Source organism: Schistocerca americana, chromosome 7, assembly GCF_021461395.2.
Source record: "Schistocerca americana isolate TAMUIC-IGC-003095 chromosome 7, iqSchAmer2.1, whole genome shotgun sequence".
Classification (NCBI taxonomy): domain Eukaryota; kingdom Metazoa; phylum Arthropoda; class Insecta; order Orthoptera; family Acrididae; genus Schistocerca; species Schistocerca americana.
The window spans coordinates 112519463-112537865 of NC_060125.1; the positions used below are offsets into that span (position 1 = coordinate 112519463).

General features: G+C 42.3%; 1 protein-coding gene across 1 annotated transcript in view; it reads right to left on the minus strand.

Moving 5' to 3' along the window:
• LOC124622752 (ras-specific guanine nucleotide-releasing factor 2-like) overlaps window positions 1–18403 on the minus strand; it is an 898440-nt gene that overhangs the window by 728835 nt on the left and 151202 nt on the right. The window contains exon 5 of the mRNA XM_047148541.1: window positions 16286–16411. Within this exon, the coding sequence (XP_047004497.1) occupies window positions 16286–16411 (126 nt within the window). The remainder of the gene's footprint in view (window positions 1–16285; window positions 16412–18403) is intronic.

The following is an 18403-nucleotide window of genomic DNA, read 5'->3' on the forward strand; positions in this document are numbered from 1 at the left end:
TTGACACTGTACCACACAAGCGCCAAGTAGGGAAATTGCGTGCATATGGAATATCGTCTCAGTTATGTGACTGGATTTGTGATTTCTTGTCAGAAAGGTCACAATTCGTAGTAACTGACGGCAAGTCATCGAGTAAAACACAAGTGATTTCTGGCGTTCCTCAAGGTAGTGTTATAAGCCCTTTGCCGTTCCTTATTCATATACACGATTTGGGAGACAATCTGAGCAGCCGTCTTACGTTGTTTGCAGATGCCGCTCTCGTTTATCGACTAATAAAGTCATCAGAAGACCAAAACAAACTGCAAAACGATTTAGAAAAGATATCTGAATGGTCCGAAAAGTGACAGTTGATCCTAAATAACGAAAAGTGTGAGGTCATCCACATGAGTGCTAAAAGGAACTCAAACTTCGGTTGCACGATAAATCAGTCTAATCTAAATGCCGTAAATTCAACTAAGTACCTAGGTATTACAATTACGAACAACTTAAATTGAAAGTAACACACAGAAAATGTTGTGGGGACGGCTAACCAAATACTGCGTTTTATTGGCAGGACACTTAGAAAATGTAACAGACCTACTAAGGAGACTGCCTACACTACGCTTGTCCGTCCTCTTTTAGAATACTGCTGCGCGGTGGGGGATCCTTACCAGATAGGACTGACGGAGTACATCGAAAAAGTTCAAAGAAACGCAGCATTTTTTGCATTATCGCGAAATATGGGAGAGAGTGTCACAGAAACGATACAGGATTTGGGCTGGACATCATTGAAAGAAGGGCGTTTTTCGTTGCGACGGAATCTTCTCACGAAATTCCAATCACCAACTTTCTGCTCCGAATGCGAAAATATTTTGTTGACACCGACTTACATAGGGAGGAACTTATCACCAAGATAAAATAAGGGAAATCAGAGCTCGTACGGAAAGATATAGGTGTTCATTCTTCCCGTGCGCCATACGAGATTGGAATAATAGAGAATTGTGAAGGTGGTTCGAGGAACCCTCTGCCAGGCACTTAAATCTGATTTGCAGAGTATCGATGTAGATGCAGATTTGATTTGTATGTCCTGTTCCAGTTCAGGGCTTTTCTTCAGTGTACTGACGCAGTTTACTTTTGCACTGACTGTAAGGAGCAGAACTATGGAAGCTTAGCCTGTATTGGCAAATTTTTCCCTTAACACTGATTTTAAGTTGTCCTTATTCTTCGTATCGGGGAAGAATTTTTCCCTGATCCATACGTTTCCTGATCCATACGTGCCCAGAAAGGCCAAATAGTGGAAAGCTTTGTATAAGATTTCTGGCAAGTTTTGTATATATTACTGACGGCGTTAAATTCGAATTTTCAAAGTCCCAGCAACATTTAGGCCCAGAAATTGGTCAAAAATGGGGAAAATTACAAAAAAATTGTATAACTCGGAAACGAGGCTGTTTTCCGCAAAGTTTCCCACAAGAAAAGGTGTTACTGAATTTCTCCATTATAACCTCCCGACCCCTGTGCCCATACCGTAGTTTGCTGTACACCTGTTTCCAAATTCCATCCTACTGTAGAGCCACATTGTTATTGCAGTGGTTGGTAGTTGATGACTGCCGTGGTGGAGAGGTAAGACGCTTGTGAGATGGCGCTGACCTCCCCCTCCTGATACAGAGTACCTGATGTGTCGAGTAGTTTGGCACGGTAAGCAGTCATTTTCAGATATGTGTGAGAGCTATGTTCTTTTCAATCAATCGAACTACAGTTCCAAATCTGTTGTAGTGTTTGACGGTTACCCCGACAAGTTTAGCACCAGCAAAAAGAAGAACAAGCGAGCGAAAAGGTCCCAGAAAGACAGCTGTGTAGAAATGGTCTTCAGCGAAACGACGGCAAAACGTATGGATCAGGAGAAAAATTCTTCCCTGATACGAAGAATAAGGACCACTTAAAATCAGTGTTAAGGGAAAAATTGGCCAACACAGGCTAAGCTTCCATAGTCCTGCTCCTTACAGTCAGTGCAAAAGTAAACTGCGTCAGTACACTGAAGAAAAACCCTGATCTAAAACAAGACATACAAATACTTAAAGATCTGATTGTGGAGAAGTATGCCATAGTGGAGTGTGGTAAACGATTCCTCATTAAGTTGTGTGGCGGTGTAAGCAGAGTGTCTCTTAACCACTTCAGATACATACACCATACGCTTCAGCCGCCAGCACCCGATGTTATGACGACCTACATCGTATGCAAATGCAAAAGTGTGTTTCATGGCTATTCTTAGTGTCAGAACAGAAAGGAGGGTACCAACCCGCCGCACTCTCCAGCGTAGCTGTACGCGCCTATTTGTGACGCCGAGAACGCAGGTTAGCCTGACACTCAACGTAAAAATAGGTAAATGTCGTGTGGTGCAGTGCTTTCAATGGGGACGCCGCTTCGGCGACTTGAGTGTCCTCAAAATCAACGGCACATAGTTCACCCGATTGGTCACCTACCTAGGTACTAGACAGGCCAAAACTGCAACAGAATTGACGAGTTATTTTTGCGTGAATTGTTAATTTTTTATCATCTGAAGAAGCATCATCAATTAGTCTATAAGTTACAGTTACATCTATCTTGTTGACAGATTAAATTCTGATTTTTCTTCCCAAAACAACAGCATGAATTACACAAACTCACAGTGCAATAGTTACTGTGACAGAATCTTGAAACACAGTGTCTTGTTACACAACCAGTAGCTCAGTGCCTTAAGGGAAACCTCACTGTGTTGGTTTCCTCTGACATAAGACGAAATTTCACGTTTATTTTCATACTAGTAAATTCTCTTTCCACTAGCCATCAATGTCTTTTCAAAAATTAGAGTTCTGGATTGAAAAAGTAATTAAATTAAAACTATAGTTCTGGCTATATCGACATAGATAAGAAACCAGAGGTTGAAAATTCCGCTTCACTTGTAAATTTCTCTTATGATCACGACCGGTTTCGGGCTCTCATAAGCCCATCTTCAGGTGTCGCAACTGTGCTGTGGCCCCCAAGCGGCGCAGTGGACGTGTACAAGGCGCGTACTGCTACCTATGAGCGCAAAACAGGGAGTACATGTACACTGCGTCCCACGGGGGCCATAGCACAGTTGCGACAGCTGAGGATGGGCTTTTGAGAGCTCGAAACCGGTCGTGATCATAAGAGAAATTTACAGCCGAAGCGGTATTTTCAACCTCTGGTATAATGCCCAGTTGCGGATGTTCTTCAATCAGGATTGTTTATAGTTAATAAATGGTTCTGAGCGCCATGGAACTTAACTTCTGAGGTCATCAGTCCCCTAGACTTAGAACTACTTAAACCTAACTAACCTAAGGACATCACACACATCCATGCCCGAGGCAGGATTCGAACCTGCGACCGTAGCAGTAGCGCGGTTCCGGACTGAAGCGCCTAGAACCGCTCGGCCACAACGGCCGGCTACTGTTAAGAAAGTTCCATATGTTAACGACTTGGTAAAATATTCTTCTCTTTGCCAAAATCTAATTTTGGTACCTGGAACGGTTTAGCAGATGTGAAATATGCTATGAATGTTTCATTCTCTGACAGGTGCAGTCGGAATTGCATATGGTACATAAATTCCAATTTCTCGAAACTGCAGACAGATAGAGACCTCCAACCACGTCTAAAGAAAAATTCAGTATCTTAGCTGAATTTCATTTCCAATAACCTATGGTGTAATATGCACCACATGCAGAATCATACCGATCCATATTTCTCATTGCTAACTTATTCGAAAATCGCCGGCCGGTGTGGCCTAGCGGTTCTAGACCCTTCAGTCTGGAACAGCGCGACTGCTACGGTCGCAGGTTCGAATCCTGCCTCGGGAATGGATGTGTGTGAGGTTCTTAAGTTAGTTAGGTTTAAGTAGTTCTAAGTTCTGGGGGACTGATGACCTCAGATGTTAAGTCCCATAGTGCTCAGACCCATTTATTCGAAATTCGCGCGGTGTTTATTAACATGGGAATATCACACTGAATATGACCATTAGTTAGATGATGGATACTTCACCATAAAACCAACACATGAAGGTATAAGTAACATGAAAATCAATTTCTTTTGCCGATTAGTTTGTAAAATAGAGAAAGATTCCAGAGCGTGCGCCTCGATTGTGTCATCAACATGCGCGACAAAAGCAGGCAAACAATGTCTCATTCATTCTGGCTCCCTGGCAGGTGCTGGGTTGCACACGTCGGCGCCAACATGATACTGCGTGTTGCCTCATTAGGTAACTAGCGGACACTTTCCATGCTGGATCACGCCACTTTCAACTGCACCCCCCCCCCCCCCCCCCCCCCCCCACTTGCACACGTAGCCCGTTTTCTTTCTGTGCACACTCTTACAGCTTTCAAAAAATAGGCCTCCACTGTTCGAAGCTCCATATTAAGTGCATTATAGTTTGTAAGAATGTCAGCCACCTTGATTTGCAAAACTTGTTAGAAGTAGCCGTGTTGAAAGTAGAGGGGGAACAAATGACTGAAATGAGGACTGCTACAGACGAACGATAGCCATACTTCACGGTAGTGTTACAATAATTTCCCATTGTGAAATACTGTAAGAAACTGTGCTGGCGTAAGCTGTCGCCAGTACAGCGGTCAGCAAAGATGTAGCGCAAAGATCGATAGTAGGCACTGGATCAAATGCACCTATCATGAGAGAGGCCAGAGACATACCGACAAGCAACATCTCGCCAACGCTCTCTCGACAGCAAGCATTGAGCCCGCCATCACTGACCGGAGGGCCTCACTGACACTCCTAGATTAGTGACCACAGCGGGACCACCGGTGAGACTAAAGTTTGTAATAGCAAGATAACTGATACTGTCTGCAAAAGGACTATTACAGGAGAGATTGTACCACAACACATAGACTCTATTCCAGTTAAGTAAAAGTTCATGTACATAAAGAACCATATTAATCCCTGTGTTCATCTGTATTGTAGAAAGAGGATATCGGCCACCCATAGCAACATCCTCTCCCATCCTTCCTTGCGGTACAAGACGGTACAGAAACACTGCGCAATGGTTTCAAATCCATTTATAGCAATGATAGGCAAATAATTTTTACTTATTATCTGGTATGAACTGAAATCAGTGATCTAGTATCTTCCTTAGCTGTAATGTACACATATTCCCATTTCGCAGTAAAGACAAGAGCAGTGGTGCAAAAGTGTGAAGAAATCAAACTTCTTAGAAATTTCCTTAAAGTTATCATGTCAGTTATATTATATTACAATAATTATTCTTATTAGTAAAAAATGCCAAATAAAATATTATTATTTCAGAAGTGGCCGAGCGGTTCTAGGCGCTTCAGTCTGGGACCGCGCGACCGCTACGGTCGCAGGTTCGAGTCCTGTCTCGGGCGTGGATGTGTGTGATGTCCTTAGGTTAGTTAGGTTTAAGTAGTTCTGTTCTGGGGGACTGATGACCTCAGATGTTAAGTCCCATAGTGCTCAGAGCCATTTGAACCATTTTTTTGTGTAAGTTATTTAAGGCTTTCTAATGGTATGATTGATGAAAGTTTTCGTTTTGCTGTTCGGATGAACATCAAACTATATTGTATGGTGTGGAGTTGGGTTTTGGTGATGGCTCCTAAAATTATACTAATTTCAACATTCACTGCACACTATCGGTTGGTCTGATAAAAAAATGTCAATGAAATCTATTTTGAGGGAAATTATATCCTCTTTATTTACATACATAGTAAAATTTGTCGGAAACCGCATCGTTTCCGGGAGAAAAACCCAATAAATGCCCATTATTTCCGTTTTTGGCCAATTTCCGGGCCAAAATCATCTTTGGATTTCGCACTGTTTTTTTTTTTTTTCTTTATTGATTTTCAATTACCTCCAAAGGGGGCGGGCTGGCAGCAGCTTAGTACGCTGCTCTACAGCCTACAGACTTTTTTAAAAACGGAAGAAGAAAAGAAACAAGAAAAACAGGCGATAAAACGGTGACTTAAAGTGCAAAATGGCGGAAAAATGCGGAAAGTTTTTCGGACTGCAAATCATCGAAAATATATAGAACGCTTGTCGAAAAAACTTACACAAAACTTTCCACTAAGAATATCATTTGACTGGACTATATTACAAGATTTTTGGTGTTAGATGTTGACGGCATAGAATGAGTTTAACAGACTCCCTTATTCCTGTGTGTTAATAAGCTTGTACTTCTTTTTGTAAGACGTTATTAGCAGACTAGCGTATTTTGAGAGAGCAATTGGGTTACTGGATCCTTCACTTTCTCCTTAGACCATTCAGTGCCCCTGTTTAATACTGTGTACGCTAGGTGTCAGGTCTGCACAGCTGGTTACTGCTACGTCCGCCAGATGTCAGGCATAAGCTGCTGACTGGAGTTCGGCCCCAACACGCCCGTAAGGCGAGTCTTTACACTCAAGGTATCATGAGTTTCAGTTGTGGGGTGAACGTATCTCGGTCGTAAAGTCAAACTCGGAATCTGTACATCTGTTTATTTTCAAAAAAGAACTTTTCCTTACTTTAGTGCACTTTTCTCTTACTCCTGTAGAAGACAGAGAGAAGAGAAAGTTAAATAGTGGTAGTTTCGCAAGTAAAGTGCTGTCACACTTTGACGCTGTTATTACACTATGAAACGTGTGTTAATGATTAAATAAACCAGTGGCAATTTAAATTCTAATGCTCTACTTTTTCGTATAACACTGTATAGAGCAGTGCATCTTTGAACGATGTTTTGTTGTTCAAGGTGGTCAACAACTTAATTTAGCACACTCATAGCCGAAGGTCTAAGACAGCGTAATTTCAGTGAGAAGTTCTTATAGCTAACCCTAAAGTATAGTTCTGTGGGCTGATTTACTCTCGGCATTTGTTCTCTTAGTAAGGCATAAATGGATCTCTAAAAATGGCTCTGAGCACTATGGGACTCAACTTCTGAGGTCATCAATCCCCTAGAACTTAGAACTACTTAAACCTAACTAACCTAAGGACATCACACACATCCATACCCGAGGCAGGATTCGAACCTGCGACCGTAGCGGTCTCGCGATTCCAGACTGTAGCGCCTAGAACCGCACGGCCACTCTGAATGCATCTCTAATCGCACACTTACGCATGTATGGTATACTTCCTTTGAGCACTTGGCTTCTCCTTTCTTTTGCTGTGGCGGATACTCGAATCCCAATCCCCTTGGCATCCTGGCATCCTTGGCATCCTTTTATAGCCTCCACACCAATGTCGTTCTATATTTTTAACATTTTTCAAGTACATTCTCTTTACTATTCCATTGCCTTAGATGCTCTTGTATCCTTCCGTGCCGGCCGTGGTGTTCGAGCGGTTCTAGGGGCTTCAGTCCGGAACCGCGCGACTGCTACTGTCGCAGGTTCGAATCCTGCCTCGGGCATGGATGTGTGTGATGTCCTTAGGTTAGTTAGGTTTAAGTAGTTCTAAGTTATAGCGGACTGATGACCTCAGATGTTAAGTCCCAAAGTACTCAGAGCCATTTGCAACTCCAGGAGGGACTTCTTGAATTTCCACAGCGTTTACTGGTCCAGTTCTATCGCCACCCTTCGACACCATCGAAGCCGCCACTTTCTCGGTTAATCTCTCCATATCCGCTTTCATTTTTTTCATTTTTCTCACTTCCCCGTAGTGTCAATTCCTCAAATTTATTTCCTAGTTCGCGAATGGCAGCGTTGTTCCCCTCTACTTTCATCCTAGCTAATTCACAACTTTCTACGTGTTTGATGAATTCTTCGTGTTCACGCTCATATCTTTCACTTAGTTCCTGGAATTTATTTTCTAGTTTTTCACCTCTTTTGTTTCATTTCGATCGCAATTAATCGCTACCCTACCTCGTCAATAGTCGCTCTTATTTCCGCTGAGACCCCCTTTTTAATTTCAATATCTCTCTATTTCTTTATCTTGACCTTTCCTTCGCTTCCTGAAAGTTTGAATCCATTTTTCTTCTTAGCATTTCAGCCAAATCGGCCAGCCACGATGTGCACAGATATACGTTCACTCATGTATTCTGTTCGCTAATTGTGGTTTCAGCCTCGTCCATACTCGCACTTCTGAGATTGTGCCTTTGGCGTGAAACATTATTAACCGCGATTGGAACAGACTGTGCATCACTTAAGTTTAAAATCGTCGCAGCACCACAAGAATCCGGCTCAACTAGATTACTTGCCTCGAAATGACCCTTCATTTTCTGTACTCTCCTGACTAAACATGACAAGCTTCCTATCTCCACCATTTGCCTCTGTCTTTATAGCCTGTTCACCAAGCGTGTTACCTAATTTCTCAGAATCTAACTTCTTTTTTCTCATAACATTGTTAGAGCAACAGTGCATGTCTATCTTAGAAACAACGCAAATGAGAACTAATACCAAAATATCTCTGACCTAAATATACGGAAAACAGTTTCTAAATTTGTTATCCAAGTTAAACTAAGGCATTCATCACACACAACCTAATGCAAGGAAACGAATCTTCACACGCAATCCTAACACAAAAATATATCGTCACACACACACAAACACACACACACACACACACACAGACACGCACATTCCATAAAATTCACCAATCAAAACCTCAACACTTAAAATCCACCAAAATGACATAAATACCCTTCTGACAAAAATAAAAACAATTTAGCTATTGCCAACAGGGTAACACTGCTGTTTAACCACAATAAAGAAATTGTGTAAAGCCCGTCGAAAAGCAGGTCCTTAGGTTAGTTAGGTTTAAGTAGTTCTAAGTTTTAGAGGACTGATGGCCTCAGATGTTAAGTCCCATAGTGCTCAGAACCATTTGAACCATTTTTTTCTCCTTCCGTCATCATTAATCGTAATAACTTTTCTACACGAATTTGTCGCGCCGGTTTTCTATGATTACTTTCCTGCTTACAGGACGAGAAACCTACGTGAATTGAACTGGAGAGATACTGTGCCTCCTCATGGGCCTCTAGTTGGTCTCGTCGATTAGTACAGTACAGTACACATTTAATAAATAAGTTGGGGCATGTCTTGTACTGGCCATGTGTCTGGGACACTCATAAAATATCCATTAACTGTTCAGTCATCAATGCTTACGTTCTATACGAATATACTTTTCTGTTGTTATCTTTGTACAGCTTGCCCTTCCAACTAGGCCTGCTACAAAATAAATTCTCTCATTAGATTTTTCTGACAAACGCTGTTATTCTTCTATGCACATGAACATGAGGCACCTAATGCCCAGAAAGAGGGCGTAGTGACACATCAGACATGGACGACCAAGAATACACTACTGGCCATTAAAATTGCTACACCACGAAGATGACATGCTACAGACGCGAAATTTAACCGACAGGAAAAAGAAGCTGTGATATGCAAATGATTAGCTTTCCAGAGCATTCACACAAGGTTGGCGCCGGTGGCGACACCTACAAAGTGCCGACATGAGGAAAGTTTCCAACCGATTTCTCATACACAAACAGCAGTTGACCGCCGTTGCCTGGTGAAACGTTGTTGTGATGCCTCGTGTAAGGAGCAGAAATGCGTACCATCACGTTTCCGACTATGTTAAAGGTCAGATTGTAGCCTGTCGCGATTGCCGTTTATCGTATCGCGACATTGCTGCTCGCGTTGGTCGAGATCCAATTACTGTTAGCAGAATATGGAATGGGTGTGTTCAGGTCGGCAATACGGAACGGCGTGCTGGATCCCAACGGCCTCGTATGACTAGCAGTCGAGATGACAGGCATCTTATCCGCATCGCTGTAACGGATCGTGCACCCACGTCTCGATCCCTGAGTCAACAGATGGGGACGTTTGGAAGACAACAACCATCTGCACGAACAGTTCGACGACGTTTGCAGCACCATGGACTATCAGCTCGGAGACCATGGCTGCGGTTACCCTTGACGCTGCGTCGCAAACAAGACCGCCTGCGATGGTGTACTCAACGACAAACCTGGGTGAACGAATGGCAGGTTCCGTTTACAGCATCATGATGGTCGCATCCGTGTTTGGTGACATCGCGGTGAACGCACATTGGAAGCGTGTATTCGTCTTCGCCATACTGGCGTATCACCCGGCGTGATGGTATCGGGTGCCATTGGTTACACGTCTGGGTCACCTCATTGACAGCACTTTGAACAGTGGACGTTACTTTTCAGATGTGTTACGACTCGTGGCTGTACCCTTCATTCGATCCCTGCGAAACCCTACATTTAAGCAGGATAATGCACGACCGCATGTTGCAGGTCCTGTACGGGCTTTTCTGGATACAGAAAATGTTCGACTGCTGCCCTGGCCAGCACATCCTCCAGATCTCTCACCAATTGAAAACGTCTGGTCAATGGTGGCCGAGCAACTGGCTCGTCACAATACGCCGGTCACTATTCTAGATGAACTGTGGTATCGTGTCGAAGCTGCATGGGCAGCTGTACGTGTACACGCCATCCAAGCTCTTGTTTGACTCAATGCCCAGGCGTATCAAGGCCGTTATTACGGCCAGAGGTGGTTGTTATAGGTACTGATTTCTCAGAATCTATGCACCAAAATTGCGTGAAAATGTAAACACATGTCATTTCTAGTATAATATATTTGTCCAATGAATACCCGTTTATCATCTGCATTTCTTCTTGGTGTAGCAATTTTAATGGCCAGTAGTGTAGAACCAGGCCCTACTATGTTAATTTGAGTCTTACGCGACCTCGCTATTTCTGCACGGCAGAAACATCGATGTTGTCTTCACCATGAGGAGAAGAAATGCAAATACCTCGATGGAGCTGAGACAGCAGTGTATGAAAAATGTGAAGTTTAGTCACTCCTCGCCGTATTCCCGTCGCTAATGACTCTGATGTTGACGGGGTGTCAAACTCTAATCTGCCCTCCTTTCACTCACCGTACGGAGCGAGGGCTTCGGGCGTGTCCCAGATTTACTTGCCGTACCCTCACGACCGTTTTGGGAAATGGAATATGTGAACAGTAAAACTGTCACGCACTTTACTACGAATACTGTGTTTTTTTTTCCTAAATCTATCCATCAGTATTTTCCGATAACGCCGTGATCTTTTTTTCACTGCTTTTGTTTTCGCTTTTCTGAGAAGTCCGTTGTGTTTAGAAACGGGCTATGTCGGCTTGTTGCGTGCTTCTGGTTTCCTTCGACCTGTTCCGACAGCATCACTCTATATGGCGTTTAAACGCTGGAGCTGTACTCTAAAGCTGCTCACATTAGCATGCACTGCATGTTCTCTGAACCTGATAGACAAAACCATGCATACTGTACAAGTGATTTATGTTTCTGTTTAACTACATATTTCTTCGAAGAATCATCCCCAAGTGATCTATTTATCCAGAGTTAAAGCGGGCTGACATTTCACTGCAGTAGAAGTACTATCTTAGTCGCGTTACAGTTCCTTACACTTACGAAGGGACAATACTTTCATTTCTACATCTACATCTACATCTACATTGATACTCCGCAAGCCACCCAACGGTGTGTGGCGGAGGGCACTTTACGTGCCACTGTCATTACCTCCCTTTCCTGTTCCAGTCGCGTATGGTTCGCGGGAAGAACGACTGTCTGAAAGCCTCCGTACGCGCTCTAATCTCTCTAATTTTACACTCGTGATCTCCTCGGGAGGTATAAGTAGGGGGAAGCAATATATTCGATACCTCATCCAGAAACGCACCCTCTCGAAACCTGGCGAGCAAGCTACACCGCGATGCAGAGCGCCTCTCTTGCAGAGTCTGCCACTTGAGTTTATTAAACATCTCCGTAACGCTATCACGGTTACCAAATAACCCTGTGACGAAACGCGCCGCTCTTCTTTGGATCTTCTCTATCTCCTCCGTCAGACCGATCTGGTACGGATCCCACACTGATGAGCAATACTCAAGTATAGGTCGAACGAGTGTTTTGTAAGCCACCTCCTTTGTTGATGGACTACATTTTCTAAGCACTCTCCCAATGAATCTCAACCTGGTACCCGCCTTACCAACAATTAATTTTATATGATCATTCCACTTCAAATCGTTCCGCACGCATACTCCCAGATATTTTACAGAAGTAACTGCTGCCAGTGTTTGTTCCGCTATCATATAATCATACAATAAAGGATTTCAATCAAACATTCGTCTGGCTTCCATCAATCATTATTTGTTCGATCCAGTCATATGTCTGCGGTATAACTCGTATAATGCGGTGCACTGTCGGGCTCCTTTCTGAAATTTAGGAAGAGGCAACTGCCTGTTCACTTTTATTCGCTATCTGCGAAATGTTATTTCTGAAAAAAAAAGCCTTCGTGTGGGCTCGCATCCCTCTAATTTTATCTTCGTGGTTTCTTCGCGAGATATATATTGTGCGATTATATGTAATTAGACTGTAGCTACTCACAGGGGACCAATGTGGGTTGTAATTACCTTATGGCAGCGAAACTTGGCAGATATGCTACTGTGTTAATGCGGAACCCATTTAAGCTGGAAAACAAATTAGTTGCAATTGTGGCCACCAGGTGTAAATCTGGGGCTGTAGTCTGCTTGTACGACGGAAGACACCCACGCTGTCATTTGACAAGCAAGTATGAAATTGAGGAGATCGTGCGCTGTTAGTGAAACTATTTTAGAGTGAACGACAGCTATAATTCTGCTGCATTGATGGAGTATTGGCGGCTGGAAAGTCTGAAGAGGGGCACGATGACATTAAATGGTTTAAAGAATATGATTAAGAAATTCGAAAACACGGGTGATCTCTATGTGGCACCTGGAAGAGGACGGCGTCCAATCCCAGTGAATGTTACTGGCGACGTTGCTGTTGGTGTAACGTGCCCCGGTTAAAGCTAGCGCTCGTGTATCGCCACGAAAATCGTTCATCCGATGGCGGTCTCTTTTAACACTCGTGCAGCAGCTGAAACCTCACAATCCGCAGCACATCTCTGAATTTGCTCTTCGGTTCCTGTTCAAATGGCTCTGAGCACTATGGGACTTAACTTCTGAGGTCATCAGTCCCCTAGAACTTAGAACTACTTAAACCTAACGAACCTAAGGACATCACACACATCCATGCCCAAGGCAGGATTCGAACCTGCGACCGTAGCGGTCGCGCGGTTCCAGACTGTAGCGCCTAGTACCGCTCGGTCACTCTGGCCGGCCAAATGAAGAAATTTCGGATGATAGTGACACGAAGCAGAGTAATAATAAATTTTCTTGGTAAGGATAATCATACTACATTGATGGAAGACGTTCCTTATCCTCGTGTCAGAACTAGGTACGTAATACTGTATCACACATTCCAGATTTGAGGGGAACTGCGAAGAATGAAAAAGACAGAAATAGAAATATGGCATAACTGCATTGTGCACTATCCGCTTTGGGAATATCTGACTGTAGATGACATGCTCAACCAATTTTAAGGTCGATGTAGTTTTCCAATCTGCATTGCTTCCAAACCTGGCAAATACTGAACGAAAGTCTTTAATCTAGCTGATGCAAGAACATCTTCCACCTTAAATTTGGAAGTTTGTTTAGAAGAGCAGCCAGAATGACTTTATAAGCTGAGTAACCGCACTGCTAATGTTGCGAAAAAGTTGTGTGAATAGGTCAAAGCCAAATGAGGTTGTGTTGTCTATACGTACAACATAATTCAATGTCAAGCGTTTTTGTATGCCCAGTCAGTACGAAATAGGAGAGAAAGGCAAACTCGGTCTAATTACACCCATTTCTGGGCTGTTTACGAGACCGTTCGCCGTTTCAGCTGAAAGTTCCCCTGTGGATGTGCAAATGTATCTGATCGACCTGCAAGGTGATTCCCGTTATCACGGCAATTCCTTTTTCGTTAAAACTGTCCAGGGCGTGTACATTGCTGTCCTGAGAGTTTCTACGCCTGCCAGGGCAAGCACAAGAGCCGAAATTTTGGTTCTCCCTGATTTACTAGTTGCCTTCTTTTTTCTGATTCTTCAAGTTTCATTTACTAGTTGCGTTTAATACCTACTGTAGCTGGTACGAGCTGTATTTTCTACGACATATGTGACTTAAAACTGAAGAAACTGCAAAAAGCTGGGAATTGATGGAGATGGGACCTGGATAAACTGAAAGAACCGGAGGTTGTACAGAGTTTCAGGGAGAGCATAAGGGAAGAATTGACAAGGAATGGGGGAAAGAAATACAGTAGAAGAAGAATGGGTAGATATGAGGGATGAAGTAGTGAAGGCAGCAGACGATCAAGTAGGTAAAAAGACGAGGGCTAGTAGAAATCCTTGGGTGACAGAAGAAATACTAAATTTAATTGATGAAAGGAGAAAATATAAAAGTGCAGTAAACGAAGCAGGCAAAAAGGAATACAAACGTCTCAAAAATGAGATCGACAGGAAGTGCAAACTGGCTAAGCAGGGTTGGCTAGAGGACAAATGTAAGAATGTAGAGGCTTATCTCACGAGGGGTAAGATAGATACTGCCTACAGGAAAATTAAAGAGACCTTAGGAGAAAAGAGAACCACTTGCATGAATATCAAGAGCTCAGATGGAAACCCAGTTCTATGCAAAGAAGGGAAAGCAGAAAGGTGGAAGCAGTATTTAGAGGGTCTATACAGGGGCGATGCTCTTGAGGACAATATTATGGAAATGGAAGAGGAGGTAGATGAAGATGAAATTGGAGATATGATACTGCGTGAAGAGTTTGACAGAGCACTGAATGACCTGAGTCGAAACAAGGCCCTGGGAGTAGACAACATTCCATTAAAACTACTGACAGCCTTGGGAGAGCCAGGCCTAACAAGACTCTACCATCTGGTGAGCAAGATGTATGAGACAGGCGAAATTCCCTCAGACTTCAAGAAGAATATAATAATTCCAATCCCAAATAAAGCAGGTGTTGACAGATGTGAAAATTACCGAACTATCAGTTGAATAAGTCATTGCTGCAAGATACTAACGCGAATTCTTTACAGACGAATGGAAAAACTGGTAGAAGCGGACCTCGGGGAAGATCAGTTTGGATTCCGTAGAAATATTGGAACACGTTAGGCAATACTGACCTTATGACTTATCTTAGAAGAAAGATTAAGAAAAGGCAAACGTACGTTTCTAGCATTTGTAGACTTAGAGGAAGCTTTTAACAATGTTGACTGGAATACTTTCTTTCAAATTCTAAAGGTGGCAGAGATAAAATACAGGGAGCGAATGGCTATTTACAATTTGTACAGAAACCAGATGGCAGTTATAAGGGTCGAGGGGCATGAAAGGGAAGCAGTGGTTGGGAAGGGAGTAAGACAGCCTCTCCCCGATGTTATTCAATCTGTATATTGAATAAAGGAAACAAAAGAAAAATTCGGAGTAGGTATTAAAATCCATGGAGAAGAAATAAAAACTTTGAGGTTCGCCGATGACATTGTAATTCTGTCAGAGACAGCAAAGGACTTGGAAGAGCAATTGAACGGAATGGACATTGTCTTGAAACAAGGATATAAGATGAACATCAACAAAAGCAAAACGAGGATAACGGAATGTAGTCGAGTTAACTCGGGTGATTCTAAGGGAATTAGATTAGGAAATGAGGCACTTAAAGTAGTAAGGGAGTTTAGCTATTTGGGGAGCAAAATAACTGATGATGGTCGAAGTAGAGAAGATATAAAATGGAGACTGGCAATGGTAAGGAAAGCGTTTCTGACGAAGAGAAATTTGTTAACATCGAGTATAGATTTAAGTGTCAGGAAGTCGTTTCTGAAAGTATTTGTATGGAGTGTAGCCATGTATGGAAGTTAAACATGGGCGATGAATAGTTCAGACAAGAAGAGAATAGAAGCTTTCGAAATGTGGTGCTACAGAAGAATGCTGAAGATTAGATGGGGAGATCACACAACTAATGAGGAGGTATGGAGTAGAACTGGGGAGAAGAGGAGTTTGTGGCACAACTTGACAAGAAGAAGGGACCGGTTGACAGGACATGTTCTGAGGCATCAAGGGATCACAAATTTAGCATTGGAGGGCAGCGTGGAGAGTAAAAATCGTGGATGGAGACCAAGAGATGTATACACTAAGCATTTTCAGAAGGATGTAGGTGCAGTAAGTACGGGGAGATGAAGCAGCTTGCACAGGATAGAGTAGCATGGAGAGCTGCATCACACCAGCTTCTGGACTGAAGACCACAACAACAACAACAACAACAACAACAATAATGTGACTTGTGGCATTTCTTAAGCGACATCATCTTCACCAAATCTCGTGTAGCTGCAGCAGCGTCCTTTTTATGAGCGCCGCGTGCTGCTGTGAAGAAAACTGCTCGGCTGCAGAGCACGGGCGTGGCACGGCGCGACGCCGGTACCGACCTCATCGTGCATCTGCCGCGACAGGTTCTCCAGCTGCTGGCGGGCGTTCTGCAGGCTCTTCCTCTCCACGTGGTCGTGGGGCGTGTGCGCCAGCAGCTCGTGCAGCGTTATGATGTACCTGGGCACCTGAAAAAGTATTGCTGTTAGACCAAAGTGCTCTGTGTGTGTGTGTGTGTGTGTGTGTGTGTGTGTGTGTGTGTGTGTAAATTACCGTTACAAACTTCTGGGACTTGTAGATGGGAGCGAATACGTAAAATTTTGAATAGCAAACCATCTGTGCTGCCCGTCGCCCCCTGACGAACACCGACATGGTAATGAACGCACGCGATGCCGCATACCAGCGCATAAAGCTTCACTCAGAACTGCAGAAGTCTCATCTGTTACACCCCCTTTTTGCGTAATACTAGTGTCGATCGTCAATTAAAGCTCATGGTGTTCACATTTGCCACTTGAAGTAAAAATCTGAAACGCGATGATTTTTCTGTCATATAGTTATTGAGAAGCCACATCAGCCACTGTAATTTACGACAAGTTAGATAAGTAATTAAAGTTAATTGAGGGTCACTGTAGACCATTTTGTAGTTTTCTCTCTTGTGAAACTTAATTCAAACCTAGATTATAGATGTGATATGGCATAGGTCATCCTTCGATCCATTGTAGAACTTGGAAACCCACTCAGGGAATATTCGTTCACATTTTTGTTGAACGCAGTTGGTTTTTACCATCCTGTATTAAAACATTTCCTTTTATCAATAGTGCAATTTATAAACAATGTTTTGTGAGTAGAATAAAATTTCCAATGGTAAACTTAACTGCTTTTTCGACGTTATTTTACCAGCTAACTAAAAATAGAAAAGCCTTGAACCCCTTCCACTAAATTTAGTTAGTATTAAGATTCTTTTACAGGGAGTGCAGTGGAACTGACGTTGAAATCATTAAGTATTTGGTTATGTCGTCGCTAGTCTCACTGAACTCTTCTGAATTCTACATGTCATGTGTGGTCTGGCGTCTCCTTACCAGCAACAGGTCCCAGGTTCAAACTAGTCAATTCCCTAAAAAACTTGCTCTGAGCGTCGTTGCGCGAAAGTGGTAGGGAGATACGATATAGAACAAACAGACACCAAGCAGAATGTTAGAGCTTGTTGCTTGTAATATATGATTTTATTTGCGATATCAGGGTTATTTTTCAGGAATTGCGTCTCAATGTGGTCCACGAAAATGTCTGCAACTGTCCCAGCCAAAGAATTGCCCATTGCTAAGCTATATTTCTGAAAATAGATTTTAGTATTAAAAGAGAAATAATTGTAATCTAAAGTGCATTCGAGCAGTTCTATAAATTCGGTTATTTCGTCTTTAGTCATATTTTTGTATTGTACTAAGTTATCCCTAATTATATTAATTGTCTCATTAATGGGTATATTTGTATACAAATTTTTAATATCTAATGAGGTGAAACTTGCTCTAGTTGGAATGTCTATATTGTGGATTTGTTGTGCTAGTTCATAACTGTTTTTGATACTGAAATTGCTGTCATGGTGATGATGGTTATGTAAAAATAACCGAAACCGGTTACCTATATCATTGAAACATAAATGGTGTGATCAAGACTGAACTTAAGTCAAAATATAATAATCTATTGATCACTGTATTCCAAAAATGTTTACCAAAATTGTACAAAGTTTGTCTAGTCAGGCAATTGGAAATTACAAAAGGTTTAGAAATATTAGAACCAAAATTATGAAACTTAGTATGAAAATATAATTTAATAAAACTTGCCTCCTGGAACATATCACACCAAAATATGCTATAATTGATATCCAATCCAAAACTAGTAATGTAACATATGTACAACAAAAGAGTAGTGTCTTGTGGATTAAATCTGAAATTAGAGAAGTTTTTAAGATAAAAGATCTTTTAAATGTCGAAATGTATAGTCTGCATTTATTGCTAAGTAATGAACTCTCACCTTTGATTTTTTCTATTTTACTAAGCAGCACTGATGAGAAAATAGACTTTTTACGTAAAGCGATTACCCAAAGACATCAGAGAAAAATTGATTTACTCATAGCTAAACAACAAAATAAGCTTTTAGAAAAGGTCAACAATATACATCAATTT